General features: G+C 41.8%; 1 protein-coding gene across 1 annotated transcript in view; it reads left to right on the plus strand.

The window, feature by feature from the left end:
• Positions 1–15245, plus strand: part of iqgap2 (IQ motif containing GTPase activating protein 2) — a 354173-nt gene that overhangs the window by 191220 nt on the left and 147708 nt on the right. The window contains exon 5 of the mRNA XM_078214942.1: positions 8561–8637. Within this exon, the coding sequence (XP_078071068.1) occupies positions 8561–8637 (77 nt within the window). The remainder of the gene's footprint in view (positions 1–8560; positions 8638–15245) is intronic.

Raw genomic sequence — 15245 nt, forward strand, 5'->3', positions numbered from 1 at the left:
ATGATCTGGATGATGATGTGGTAAATTGGATCAGCAAGTTTGCTGATGATACAAAGATTGGAGGTGTAGTGGACAGTGAGGAAGGTTTTCAAAGCTTGCAGAGGGATTTGGACCAACTAGAAAAATGGGCTGAAAAATGGCAAATGGAATTTAACGCAGACAAGTGAGAGATATTGCACTTTGGAAGGACAAACCAAAGTAGAACGTACAGGGTAAATGGTAGGACTCTGAAGAGTGCAGTTGAACAGAGGGATCTGGGAATACAGGTTCAGAGTTCCCTAAAAGTGACGTCACAGGTGGATAGGGTCATAAAGAGTGCCTTTGGTACATTGGCCTTTATAAATCGGAGTATCGAGTATAAAAGTTGGAGTGTTATGGTAAGGTTATATAAGGCATTGGTGAGGCCGAATTTGGAGTATTGTGTACAGTTTTGGTCACCTAGTTACAGGAAGGATGTAAATAAGATTGAAAGAGTGCAGAGAAGGTTCACAAGGATGTTGCCGGGACTTGAGAAGCTGAGTTACAGAGAGAGATTGAATAGGTTGGGACTTTATTCCCTGGAGCGTAGAAGATTGAGGGGAGATTTGATAGAGGTGTATAAGATTTTGATGGGTATAGATAGAGTGAATGCAAGCAGGCTTTTTCCGCTGAGGCTAGGGGAGAAAAAAACCAGAGGGCATGGGTTAAGGGTGAAAGGAGAAAAGTTTAAAGGGAATATTAGGGGGGGCTTCTTCACGCAGAGAGTGGTGGGAGTGTGGAATGAGCTGCTGGATAAAGTGGTAAATGCGGGGTCACTTTTAACATTTAAGAAAAACTTGGACGGGTTCATGGATGAGAGGGGTGTGGAGGGATATGGTCCAAGTGCAGGTCAGTGGGACTAGGCATAAAATGGTTCGGCACAGACAAGAAGGGCCAAAAGGCCTGTTTCTGAGCTGTAATTTTCTATGGTTCTATGGTTCTAACAGAGTTGAGGAGGAATTTCTTCAGCCAGAGAGTGGTGAATCTGTGGAACTCTTTGCTGCAGAAGGCTGAGGAGGCCAGGTCATTGAGTGTCTTTCGGAAAGAGATAGATAAGTTCTCGATTAATAAGGGGATCAGGTGTTATGGGGAAAAGGCAGGAGAATAAGGATGAGAAAAATATCAGCCATGATTGAATGGCGGAGCAGACTCGATGGGCTGTGTGGCCTAATTCTGCTCCTATGTCTTATGGTCTACAGCGCCAAGGACCTGGGTTCAATACCAGCCTCGGGACACTGTCTGTCTGGAGTTTGCACCTTCTCCCTGTGTTGGCGTGGGTTTCCTCCACATACTCTGGTTTCCTCCCTCAGTCCAAAGATCTGCGGGTTAGATTAATTAGCCGTGCAAAGTTGCCCCATAGTGTGAGGGGGGACTGGCAGGGTAGATATGTGGGGTTACGGGGGTAGGGTCTGGGTAGGATTGTTGTTGGTGCAGGCTCGATGGGCCGAATGGCCTCCTTCTGCTCTGTAGGGATTCTGAGATTCACCACTTGTAGAGCAGCTGGTAGCTGGAAAAACTCTGATAGTTTACATGTCGTTTTCCAGGAGGTTGAATTGGTCTGTATTCTTGCTTAATTTCTGAAAATAAGTCTAATGAGCTAATAAGAATTTGAGGCCAGCTTATGTGTGGATGTTGATCGGATCGTATTAGAATGGCTTGGAGAGAAACAAAGTTCACGAGCATTAATGATCTAGGATTGCAAGAGTTCTCGTGAGGTGACGGCAGGAGCTGTAAACTTCTGTTAGATTGCAGCTGCTGCTCCAAGGTGGACGCGAGGTATAGCTACGTGAAGTACAGTGAAACCCTTGTAATAGGGAATAGCTCATTGTGCGATGTAATTTTGGTATATTTCAATGAGCTGTGCCTCAGTCACGATTGTGCCTGTTTTCCTGTCATGTGATTGAGAATATCCTGTTGACTTTGTTCTGAGCGAATACTGGGTCCTTGACAGACCAAGCAGAAGTACCACAAATTCAAAGAAGCTTGTCAAATCTCTGATCCTTTTTTTTCCCCTCATTGCTAAAAAAAAATTACTGTTTACAGTATGTCTGCTGCCTTTAAGGTGAAGTAATAGTGCTAAAAACAGTTGGTGGTTAATCTGTCAAATCTGCGTGACTGTTTCCTTTGTCTGCCCTTGAGTTTTGGACCACTTATTTTCTTTCTTTGCAACCAGTGTACACATTAGTTATTTCTGATTCAATGCGATGCGAATCAGTTTCTACTGCCCCAACAATGTAACCTAATCTCCATGTTCACAGGAATGCTTCTTACTGCTCAGAACATGGCATTTCCATTTTCTTTTTAAGTGAGGTTTGCTAAAAATGTCGAATATCCTAGTTTTAGGCAAGTAACTCCTCTTCAATTTAATTTAAGCCTATAGAAAAAGAAACAGATTTTTAATTTATTCAACACCTCTGCTTAATTTGTTCAAAGTCCCAGAGCTGGATTGGAAACAAATAATTTTATTTCCCTGTTTAACTTTCTCCAAGGGACATTGAGGACACTTTATATTGGATATTAGCAAAAGGGTCTCCACAGCAACAGATGCCAGATGTTGGCAGAAAGTGTAAGAAACACATCTGTTTTCATTTCAGATTTCTAGAACTTACAGGTTTTTTACTTTTAATCTGTGGAGCTCTGCAGCACTATTCTATTTACAATCCGCTAACTTGGCCCAGACCGCAACGATCAAACATGAAACCTTCCTGGTCTGTATGATTTTAATATTGCGCCATGTGGGGTGTTTACCCATCTGTGTTGTATAAACTCCCTGTTGGCCTGACTGATGGATGACGAGGTCATATTTGTGACCTCAGTGGCTTTTTAAAATGACACCTGATAATGTATTTCTTGGAGAACCAACTTTTTTGCTTTTAAGCTAATTGTGCTCTTCCCAAAAATGCATCACCTTGCACGTGTTCACATTGAATCTGCCAGCTGCCTTCCCTTTAACCTATCTATCTATCTGTATCCTCTTGTAATGTTTTACAATTTCCTTGGTATTTGCCAAACCTCACCACCTCCCCCGTCCCAAACTTCTGGTGCTTGAAATATTTCCAGTATCCTATGGCATATGTATTTAAGACCAATCTTTGAATTTTACAGGTCAAGCAGTTTACAGGGTGCAAACATTGAATGATTGTGGAGAGGGCAAAGACAAAAGTAGGAGAGAGAAAATGGCATTGAACAGCAGCAGAGAAGTAAAGCCAGTTGGAACAGGCTGGGGAAGTGAGGGGTTCTGTGAATGGGAATGTGTTTGTGAGGGTGTTACTTTTAAAGGGGAATTGAAGCACATGAGGAAAAGCTAGTGAGGTTTGGGAAAGGGGTTGCAGGCAGGGGGGAGGTGGTGGGTGTTGGAATTAGGGCAACAGAAAGATTAGCCAGTTCTTGGGTTAGACAAGGTAACTCATCTGGAATATGAGGATAAAATCCTACTTGGTTGGTTTGATTTGATTTATTATTGTCGCATATTAACATACAGTGAAAAGTATTGCTTCTTTTGCACTATACAGACAAAGCATACCTTTCATAGAGAAGGAAAGGAGATAGTGCAGAATGTCGTGTTACAGTCATAGCTAGGGTGTAGAGAAAGATGAACTTAATGCAAGGTACGTCCATTCAAAAGTCTGATGGCAGCAGGGAAAAAGCTGTTCTTGAGTCGGTTTGTACATGACCTCAGACCTTTTGTATCTTCCCGGTGGAAGAAAGAATGTCTGGGATGCGTGGGGTCCTTAATTATGCTGGCTGCTTCGCCGAGGCAACAAAGTTAATGGATGGGAGACTGATTTGCGTGATGGATTGGGCTACATTCACGACCTTTTGTAGTTTTTTTGCAGTCTTGGGCAGAGCAGGAGCCATACCAAGCTGTGATACAACCAGAAAGAATGCTTTCTATGGTGCATCTGTAAAAGTTGGTGAGAGTCGTAGCTGATATGCCAAATTTTCTTAGCCTTTTGAGAAAGTAGAGGTGTCGGTGAGCTTTCTTAACTATAGCGTCGGCGTGGGGGGAACCAGGACAGATTGTTGGTGATCTGGACACCTAAAAACCTGAGGCTCTCAACCATTTCTACTTCGTCCCTGTTGATGTAGACAGGGACATGTTCTTCACTACGCTTCAAGTAGTCGATGAAAATCTCCTTCGTTTTGTTGAAATAGAGGGAGAGATGATTGCTGCTTCGCCAGTTCACCAGATACTGTCTCATTCCTGTACTCTTGTTTCATTGGGGAGGTTCGCATGATGAAACCTTGCTCACTGCTAAGATGCAAGGAGGGGTGGGCTGCATCAAGATTTAACTCTCTTTGAGGGGGGAGTGGTGGTGACAAACCTTTGCTGCATGAAGGAGTGTTGAGAGCCAAGATCATGTTCACTGTGGGTGGAGCAGTATGTGTGCAAGAATGCTTTTTCTAAAACAGGCAATCAGCTTCTTGTGCTCAAGGAGTGTTTGAACACTTGACGTCTGAATCACCTATGGAAGAATGATTAATTGGGAAAGATTATAGAGAGTTGATGGCACTGACGGAACTATACTCCTCCATTTAGTCTGTGTCTGTGGGGACTACTCATTCTAAAATTGGTCAGTTGGGGGATTTTGATGTTTAACCTCCATTCTCTTAACTTCTAATATCTAGAGATTTCATTTAAAAAAAGAACCAAATTCTAAAGCAAAATTTATAATTTCAAAAATTGTATGGTGTAATTAGTGCATCTTGTCAAGTTTTAGAATTTATGTAAAGCTGCTGATATTTTGCCTGAAGTACTGTCAAAATTACCTGGTGTTTTTTTAAAAATCAAGTATGACTGCAATTTCAGGTAATAGGTTTGTGACCGTTCATCAAACCTAGCTAAACAGTTTGGTTATTTAATGGTACGTAATTAATATTTAGTTTTAAGGTCAAAGTTCACCAGGCGTTCACACTCCCATTTTTTAATGTGCTGCTTTCTTAATATTGAGATAGATTTGATTTGATTTACTATTGTCACATGTGTTAGTATACAGTGAAAAGTATTGTTTCTTGCATGCTATACAGACAAAGCATACCGTTCATAGAGAAGGAAATGAGAGAGTGCAGACTGTAGTGTTAGTCATAGCTAGGATGGAGAGAAAGATCAACTTAATGAGAGCTGGGTCCATTCAAAAGTCTGATGGCAGCAGGGAAGAAGCTGTTCTTAAGTCGGTTGGGACATAACCTCAGACTTTAGTATCTTTTTCCTGACAATTCCGAGTACAATTTGTCAAGTTTCCTTGATAATGTGGTGTAGGACCATTGTTACTTGTGTACATCAGCTTAGTTCTGAATTTGTGGAACTGTTTTCATGGATCTTGATCAATTGGGCCAGTGGGCTGACGAATGGCAGATGGAGTTTAATTTAGACAAATGCGAGGTGATGCATTTTGGTAGATTGAACCAGGGCAGGACTTACTCAGTTAATGGTAGAGCGTTGGGGAGAGTTACAGAACAAAGAGATCTAGGGGTACATGTTCATAGCTCCTTGAAAGTGGAGTCACAGGTGGACAGAGTGATAAAGAAGGCATTCGGCATGCTTGGTTTCATCGGTCAGAACATTGAATACAGGAGTTGGGATGTCTTGTTAAAGTTGTACAAGACATTGGTAATGCCACACTTGGAATACTGTGTGCAATTCTGGTCACCCTATTATAGAAAGGATATTATTAAACTAGAAAGAGTGCAGAAAAGATTTACTAGGATGCTACCGGGACTTGATGGATTGAGTTATAAGGAGAGGCTGAATAGACTGGGACTTTTTTCTATGGAGCGTAGGAGGCTGAGGGGTGACCTTATAGAGGTCTATAAAATAATGAGGGGCATAGACAAGGTAGATGGTCAATATCTTTTCCCAAAGGTAGGGGAGTCTAAAACTAGAAGGCATAGATTTAAGGGGAGAGATACAAAAGTGTCCAGAGGGGCAATTTTTTCACGCACAGGGTGGTGAGTGTCTGGAACAAGCTGCCAGAGGTAATAGTAGAGGCGGGTACAATTTTAACTTTTAAAAAGCATTTAGATAGTTACATGGGTATGATGGGTATAGAGGGATATGGCCCAAATGCGGGCAATTGGGATTAGCTTAGGGTTTTTTTTTTTAAAAAGGGGCGGCATGGACAAGTTGGGCCGAAGGGCCTGTTTCCATGCTGTAAACCTCTGACTCTATGACCTCGACCTCTAGAAGTTACATGGCTGAGTAGCCATCTGCAGGAGTGCGAGTTAAAATCTTGACTGCAAGTGAATTTTATTCCAAGTATGGATAATATTGTAAATCTTTATTGATGTTTGGGGACATTGCCAAATACCTTTTATTTTGATTCAAGCTTTCAATAAAAGCTGTGACCACACAAGGAAAGCTTTCAAATAACCCATATGATTATACTCATTTTCAGCATCCTATGCAGCTTAACTGTCTCTCCATTCATTAAAAAGGCACAAGAAGTTGGGAACGGGTAGGGGAACACTTTCCAACACTTTTGGTTCTGGCACTTAATTTAGTGAGATGAAATGGAATCACTACAATGCAGAAAGAAACCTTTCAGTCCATCGAGTCTGCACCGACTCTCTGAAAGAGTATTTCCCCACCCACCTGTCCTATCCCTGTACATTTACCCTGGCTAATCCACCTAGCCTACACATCTTTGGACACTAAGGGGCAATTTTGCATGGCCAATCCACCTAACCTGCTCATCTTTGAACTGAGGGAGGAAACTGGAGCACCTGGAGGAAATCCACGAAGACATGGGGAGAACATGCAAACTCAACACAGACACCCAAGGCTGGAACCAAACCTGGGTCCCTGGTGACGCAGCAGTGCTAACCATTGTGCCACCATGCTGCCCCTAAATTTGGTACAGTAGAATGGAGTGCTTCAATTTTAAATTAAATAACATTTGTTCAAACTGTTATTAGGCTATAAATGAACTAAAGTGGATGATGCAGCAAGTTACAATTCCACCATTTCACCACGGGGATTAAGATCTAGCAGACATGTGGGAGCCTTTTTGACGATTGTAAGAATCGTCCATGAGGCGAACTTGGTTAATGTCTCAGCTTTTTGAGGGTTCACAGTATTAAACATCCTTTACTTTGACAATGGGGGAAATCCATATTGCTGAGGCTCCTGATGTGGAAAGTACAAGAATTTGCAGTTGTGCAGTAATGGGTATGCTTTTGAGATTAGATTAGAGAATGAAGGAAGTCTGGTGGGAGGATGCTTTGTTTTTGACATTGCAAATTAAAACGCATATTGAAGTGTTCATACTTTTTAAAAAAAATATTTGCTTGTAATTTGGATGTCTGACCCTTTCAGAGATGTCAATGCGAACTAGTCTTGAGAAAACATGCTCTTGACAAAATATGTTGCGTACCTTGCCCGTAGCGAATCCTCCTGAGGTTCTGTGCCCCTGGATTATTCCCCTGGCAGGTCTGAAACCACCATCTCTGCTGTAATCGATGGAGCCATATCAGTCTGCAGTCACACTCCCACCTCACCACCATCATTGTCACTGAAGCAGATTTGTTGTCTTCTCACCAATACCTATAGCTGAAAGTAAGCATGCAGGTACAGCAGTCAGTAAAGAAGGCAAGTGGTATGTTGGCCTTCAAAGAGAGAGGATTTGAGTATAGGAATAGGCATGTTTTACTGCAATTGTACAGGGCGTTGGTGAGGCCATACCTGGAGTACTGTGTGCACTTCTAGCATCCTTATCTGAAGAAGGATGTACTTGCTATAGAAGGAGTGCAGTAAATGTTTACCAGACTGATTCCTGGGATTGCAGGCCTATCATTTGAGGAGAGACCAAGTCAGTTTTCATTATATTCACTGGAGTTTAGAAGAGTGAGAGGAAATCTCATAGAAATTTATAAAATTCTAACAGGATTAGACAGGATAGGTTCAGAAAGAATCTTCCCAATGGTAGGGGGAGTCCAGAACTAGGGATGATAGTTGAGGATAAGGGGTAAACCTTTTAGGACGGAGGTGAGGAACAATTTCTTCACCCAGAGACTGGTGAACCCGTGGAACTCACTACCACAGAAAGTGGTTGAGGCCAAAACATTGTGTGATTTCAAAAAGGAATTAGATATAGCTCTGGAGTGAAAGGGATCAAGGGATAGGGGGGGGGGGGGGGAAGGTGGATCATGATACTCCCATTGTGAACATTTTTGATATATGTACAATGTTGTTTCACTTCACCCACTGCCTTATTGTTTTCGGCATTCATTTTGTTTTGGTGTATTTAAATTAAATAATTTAAAAATTAATAGTAAAAGTTATTAAATAAAAGTCATATTCGTCATATATTTTTTATCAGTGGTAGAAACAATTTGCAGTGCATGACATGGACTTCTAGAGTGGGAGGAATGGACAGTAGATATTATGGTAAATGGTGATTTCATTTTGAGTCTTGGGGAAAATGAACAAATATTGGTTAAAGGAAGTATGACATTATGCAGGTGAATGTTTACATGGCATTTAATTTTAACAAATAACTAGTTGCTAAAGGATCATCTTCCCCCTTTGTCTTTGTTCTTCCAGATCTTTTATCCTGAGACAACAGATGTTTACGATCGAAAAAATATGCCTCGGGTGATCTACTGCATACATGCACTAAGGTAACCTGGAAAGCAATGGGAGACTTGAATATATGTCCGTGACTGCTTGGAGTTTGAGCACTGCATTGGCTGAAACATTGTAACGAATATAAAACTCCCTATTGTCCTACGGGCATTACGTAGACAAAATCTAATGTCAAATAATGCCAAGTGCATACACATAAAGTTATGATTAAATACTATTCAAGGAAGCAATGTGTGAAAAATGGGCTCCATTTGTGTTGAAACCCAACACACATGAGGCAATAGGAATGAAAGGAGTATGGTGCTTTGTCAGTGGTGTAGATCCTCACGATCTGATAATCTGAAGCTAACCTGAAAATTGCCTCATGTTTCTTGTTATTCTATTGCTTTTATTAATATATCTTTCATTATATGGTTCCAAATGTAAACTCTTAATTTTAGAATTGGAGTCCCTCTGCGGGAAACGTTTCAACGACTGACATCTGACTATCCAGTCGTACGTGACTTTCACAGCTTGAAATGCAGTGTTGTAATGTAGCAATTTCTGAGCTTGTTTACACACATGGATTATTACCCTTGAAGGGAGCTATTGCAACTGAGAGATTTAGATCCTTTCTGTTCACAGTCCTCAACTGTGAAGATTGGAGTTGAGCCTGAGAGACGTCTCAGTAATATAAATGAGGCATCACGTTTTTACTGTTCTGCACTGTTCAGTTACTGAAAGTATGCTTGGTAGAGTATCTGTTTTTACTCAGTGGTGGTCAACATTAGCCACTTCCTGACTCAGTTAGGTTTCCTTCCTATTGGTCACTTTTCGTTTGTCATTTGTCATGCTATAACATGAAAGCTGAGAGCAGCAAACTGTTTAAAATGATCCCTGGTGTGTGTTCTTTTTGCTTTATCACAAACCCTGATGCTTTCAACAAAATCAGAATTTAGTTTTTAATCACAGAACACACATCATTACTGAAAACTATTGTGGTTACATTGCTGCTGCAATTGTTTTCAGTTCCACAATTTGTACATTTTTTTAATGCTGGCAACAGTTAATTTTCCTTGTTTCTTATTGATGCTATGTTAGGGCGGCATGGTGACACAGTGGTTAGCATTGCTGTCTCATAGCGCCAGGGACCTGTGTTCGATTCCCGGCTTGCTTCACTGAATGTGTTGAGTTGGCACATTTTCCCCGTGTCTGTCTGGGTTTCCCCTGGGTGCTGCGGTTTCCTCTGACAGTCCAAAGATGTGCGGGTCAGGTGGATTGGCCATATTAAATTGTCCCTTAGTGTCAGGAACCAGTTAGGGTAAATACATGGTGTTATGGGGATAGGGCCTGGACGGGATTGTGGTTGGTGCAGACTCGATGGGCCGAATGGCCTCATTTTGCATTGTAGGATTCTATGAAAGTCAACATAACACTAAGCGAGCAGTTGTGTTGATACATTGTGATTTGTAATTGTGAGAGAGGTTTTGATTTCAAACCAATTATAAAGAAAATTGTAGAAGGACACTTCCTTTGAGTGCATACGTTACCTTGTTTTTTTAAAACTCTGCTTTTGCATTAGTAGCTGTTACGGCACCAGAAGAAAACCAAATACCAACTACTGCACCAATCAACATTTTCTTCCCAATTCCTTACATCTCGGGGTTTCTCCTGAGTAATATTGTTAATGAATGCTGAATCATCAGGGTAGTCTCATTGTCTGCTTCTGTTATCCTCAAGCTGGTTTGACACAGTCCAGGCTCAAATCACATAGGACTATTACAGTCAACTGCCTGCAGGAGCTTTCAACTGGGTTGATTCTGGAGTTGAGAGGGTTGGCTTACGAGAAGAGACTGAGTAACTGGGACTACACTCACTGGAATTAAAGAAGAATGAGAGGGGATCTTCAGAAACACACAAAATTGTGAAGGGATTGGATAAGATTGAAGCAGGGAGGTTGTATCTACTGGCAGGTGAAACCAGAACTAGGTGGCATAACCTGAAAATAAGGGGGAGCAGATTTAGGACTGAGTTAAGGAGGAACTTCTTCACCCAAAGGGTTGTAAATCAGTGGAATTCCCTGCCCAGTAAAGCAGTTGAGGGTACTTCATTGAATGATTTTAAGGCAAAGATGAATAGATTTTTGAACAGTAAAGGAATTAAGGGTTATGGTGAGCGGGCAGGTAAGTGGAGCTGAGTCCACAAAAAGATCAGCCGTGATCTTATTGAATAGCGGAGCAGGCTCAAGGGGCCAAATGGCCTACTCCTGCTCCTAGTTCTTAACCGTCACTCATGGTTGGATTTAAGATTGGGTCACACTGATAAAAAAGGCCAATGTCTAAAACCTTACAAGGCTCTAATTTGTGTAATCATTTTTTAGGGGATAATAGATCTTTCAATGTTTGTGTACTAAGCGTAAGATAAGAGAGCTCCTGGCAGTGTTGGAGAGAGCAACAGGGCAGGAAAATGCTTGTTTTGTTTTCAGATATAATTCAGGCAAGCCTGGATACCAAATAGCTAGTTTTGGTGACTGTGGGGTGGGACACTTTTTTTGAATTTTTGTAAGATGACAATTTGAGCACCCTTTTGTTTTCACATGTTCTGCTTTGAGAGGCCACTTTGCTGTTATGTTGATTTTTATGATTTGCAATGAACAGAAATACACATTTTACAATGATGCAATGTTTTTTGTCCATAGATAGAGACCTGACATTAAAATAAACTTGAATGTTTTCCAACTTAGTGCAGGTTATTCTCAGGCTTCACAAATAATTGGCATTTAAACAGATATTCTCTGGCGATATTTTAGCACTTTAATTTAAACTAATTTACTTGTATATACATTTAGCAGAACCCTGTTGTATAAGAATCATAGAATCCCTACAGGGCAAAAAGAAATCATTTGGCCCATTAAGCCTGCATTGACTCTCTGACAGAATATCTTACCCAGCCCCTATCCCTGTAACCCCACACATTTACCATGGCTAATTTTTCTTAAGATACACATCTCGGGACACTAAGGGGCAATTTAACATGTTTAATCCACCTGACCTGCACATCTTTGGACAGTGGGAGGAAACCCACACAGACACAGGACGAATGTGAAAACTCCAGACAGACAGTCACCCAAGGTCGGAATTGAAACCGGGTCCCTGGAGCTGTGAGGCAGCAGTGCTAATGACTGAGAGTCAAGAAGTAAGCAGACTTGGTGGAAAAGTATGTGGGCTAACTATCAGTGCAACAGTATGTAAAGCACTAAAATAGTCATTCTTGGCCTCTGACATTCGGTTTGTCGCAGCCAGGGATGGCGCTGCTCTCGAGGCAGTCTGGGGAATCCATCTCTATCAGTAGTGCAGGCCACACCCCATAACAGCAGTGCCATCTTATCTATATTTTTAATTGGTTGCTGATGGCTAATCTACCTTTGACAAGAAGTGGCAATGTGGATTTCAGCGCTACCCTCAATGTTAGACTCCGGTCTGGGGCAGTTAAGATACTTGGGACAGAAGTTTCCCATCCAGCCCACCACGGGAATCATAGCGAGAGGGGGACAGACTATGGAAGTGTCCGTTGACCTTTAGTGGGATTTTCCGGCCTTGGGGCAAACGCAGCCAGAAAATCCCACCTTTTGTGTCTGTGTGCAATGTCTAAAGATGATAGCCCAATTCATAGAATCCCTACAGTACAGAAGGAGGCCATTCAGCCCATCGAGTCTGTACCGACCACAATCCCAGGCATTATTCCCGTAACCCTCACTTACCCTGCTAATCCCCTGACACTAGGGTCAATTTAGCATGGCCAATCCACCTAACCCTTTGGACTGTGGGAGGAAACCGGAGCACCCAGAGGAAACCCACGCAGATACTGGGAGAAAGTGCAAACTCCACACACAAAGTCAACCGAGGCTGGAATTGAACCCGGGTCCCTGGCGCTGTGAGGCAGCAGTGCTAACCACTGCGTCACCACAGTGCCACCCAATTGACTTGAAGTAATTGTGCATCAACACATCAGGTCTGTATGACCCTTATTTAAAAGGAAACTCTGTTTGAGAGCGTAGGAATATAATATTCCATACTTTTTAGAGAGCAAACCAGCCCATTTGGCCCAGCAGGTCTGGGGCTTCTGTTCCATATAAGCCTCCTCCCATCTTTTCATCACTCCATTAATATACCTGTAACTCTTCTATTCCTTTCCCCTTCACATACTGACCCAACTCCTTCCTAAATGCTATTTGTCTTGGCTACCTACTGCTTGTGGTAGTGGTTTCATATTCTAGCCACTTTCTCCTGTAAAAGTTTCTCCTGAATTCCTTTCTGGATTTATTGTCGTCTTATCTTGATGTTCCCTGGTTCTGGCCCACTCACGTGGATATATTTTCTCTAATCTAGCCTTTCAAAACTTTTCATAATCTCAGTGGGCTGATAGAAGTTTTCTCTAGCGAGGAGAACCCCAGCCTATTTGATCTCTCCTGATAGCGATAAACTTTCAGGTTCTATATAATTCTATTTTTTTTGCATCTTCTCCAGTTCCTTGTATCCTTGATAATAATATAGAGATCAGACAATGCTCAGTAAGTACTCCTGAGTGTGGTTTTAGACGAATCTAATTGAACAGCAAAGCTGAAACCCATGGGATAAAAAAGGAACTTGACAACATGGATACAAAATTGGCTCAGCAATAGAAAACAGAGTTGTGGTGAGCGGCTGTTTTTCAGATTGTGTTCTCCAGGGTTGAGTACAGGGCCCACAATTGTTTTTGATATACATGAATGACTCGGACCTGGGTGTAAGGCACAATGTTAAAATTTGCAGATGACATGAAACTTGGAAGCATAGTGACCAGTGAGGAAGATATAAGCTTCAAGTGGATATAGGGTGTGAAATGGGCAGGCACATGACAGATGAAATTCAATGCAGTAAACTTCTGGGTGATGCATTTCAGATGGAAGAATAAGGAAAGACAATACAAGATAAGTAGAACAATTTTAAAGGGGATGCATACATGAAGAGAGAAACCAGGGGGTACTTGTGCGCAAATCTTTCAAGGTGGCAGGACCATTAATCTAGCAAATGGGATGCTGGGCTTTATAAACAGAAACGTAAAGTACAAAAGGCAGTAAGTTATGTTGAATCTATATAAAACACGGGTTCAACCTCAGCTGGAGTATTGTGTTTAATTCTGGGCACCACACATTAGGAAGGATCTGAAGGCTTTGGACTATATATACAAGAGATTTACTAGAATGGTTCCAAGGATGAGTGATTGCAGTTTTGTGAATAAGCTGGGGCTGTCTATTCAAGCAAAGAAGGCTAAAAGTTTAGATAGAGTAAATAGTGTTTCCAATGGCTGAAGGGTAGCTAATCGGAAGACATAATTAAGTTGAAGGATAATAGAACCAGAGGTGACATGAAGAAAAGATTTTTTTTTTTACAATGAGCGGTTACAATTTGGAATATACTGCCTGATAGGCTGGTGGATACAGATTCAATAGTAGCCTTCAAAATGAAATTTGATTTTGATTTTATTTACTATTGTCACATGTATTGGGATAGTGAAAAGTATTGTTTCTTGTTCATTACACAGACATCACACACCATGCGTAGAGTACATAGGGAAGAAGGAAAGAAGAATGTAGTGTTACAACTATAGCTAGGGTGTAGAGAAACATTAACTTAATGCAAGGTAAGTCCATTCAAAAGTCTGACAGCAGCAGAGAAGAAGCTGTCCTCGTGTCGGTTGGTACGTGACCTCAGGCTTTTGTATCTTTTTCCTGACGGAAGAAGATGGAAGAGTGTATGTTCGGGGTGTATGGGGTCCTTGATTATGCTGCCTGCTTTTCTGAGGCGGTGGAAAGTGTAGACGGAGTCAATGGATGGGAGGCTGATTTACATGATAGACTGGGCTACACTCACAACGCTTTGTAGTTTCTTGTGGTCTTGGTCAGAGCTGGAGCCATACCAAACTGTGATACATCCGGAAAGAATGCTTTCTATGGTGCATCTGTAACAATTGGTGAGAGCCATAGCAGACTTGCCGAATTTCTTTAGCCTCCTGAGAAAGTAGAGACGTTGTGGGCTTTCTTAACTATAGCATCGGTGTAGAGGGACCAGGACAGGTTATTCGTAATCTGGACGCCTAGAACCTTGAAGTTTTCAATCATTTTCACTCCATCCCATTGATGTAGATAGGGTCATGCCCTCCACTACACTTCCTGAAGTCGATGACTATCTCCTTCATTTTACTGACATTGAGGGAGAAATTATTGTCGTTGCACCAGTTCACCAGATTCTCTATCTCTTTCCTGTACTCCATCTCATCATTGTTTGAGATCCGACCCACTACGGTGGTGTCATCAGCAAACTTGAAAATCGAATTGGAGCAGATTAACTCCGTGAAGGAGAAAAGAAATTCAGGGATATAGCGAAAAATCAAAGTAAAGTTTATTTATTAGTCACAAGTCGGCTTATAGTAACACTGCAATGAAGTTATTGTGAAAATCCCCTAGTCGCCACACTCCGGCGCCTGTTCGGGTACATGGAGGGAGAACTTAATATGGCCAATGCACCTACCCATCACGTCTTTTGGACATGGGAGGAAACCAGAGCACCCGGAAGAAACCCACGCAGACACGGGGAGAATGTGCAGACTCCGCAGACAGTGACCC

This window comes from Mustelus asterias, chromosome 6 (genome assembly GCF_964213995.1).
Source record: "Mustelus asterias chromosome 6, sMusAst1.hap1.1, whole genome shotgun sequence".
NCBI classification, from domain to species: domain Eukaryota; kingdom Metazoa; phylum Chordata; class Chondrichthyes; order Carcharhiniformes; family Triakidae; genus Mustelus; species Mustelus asterias.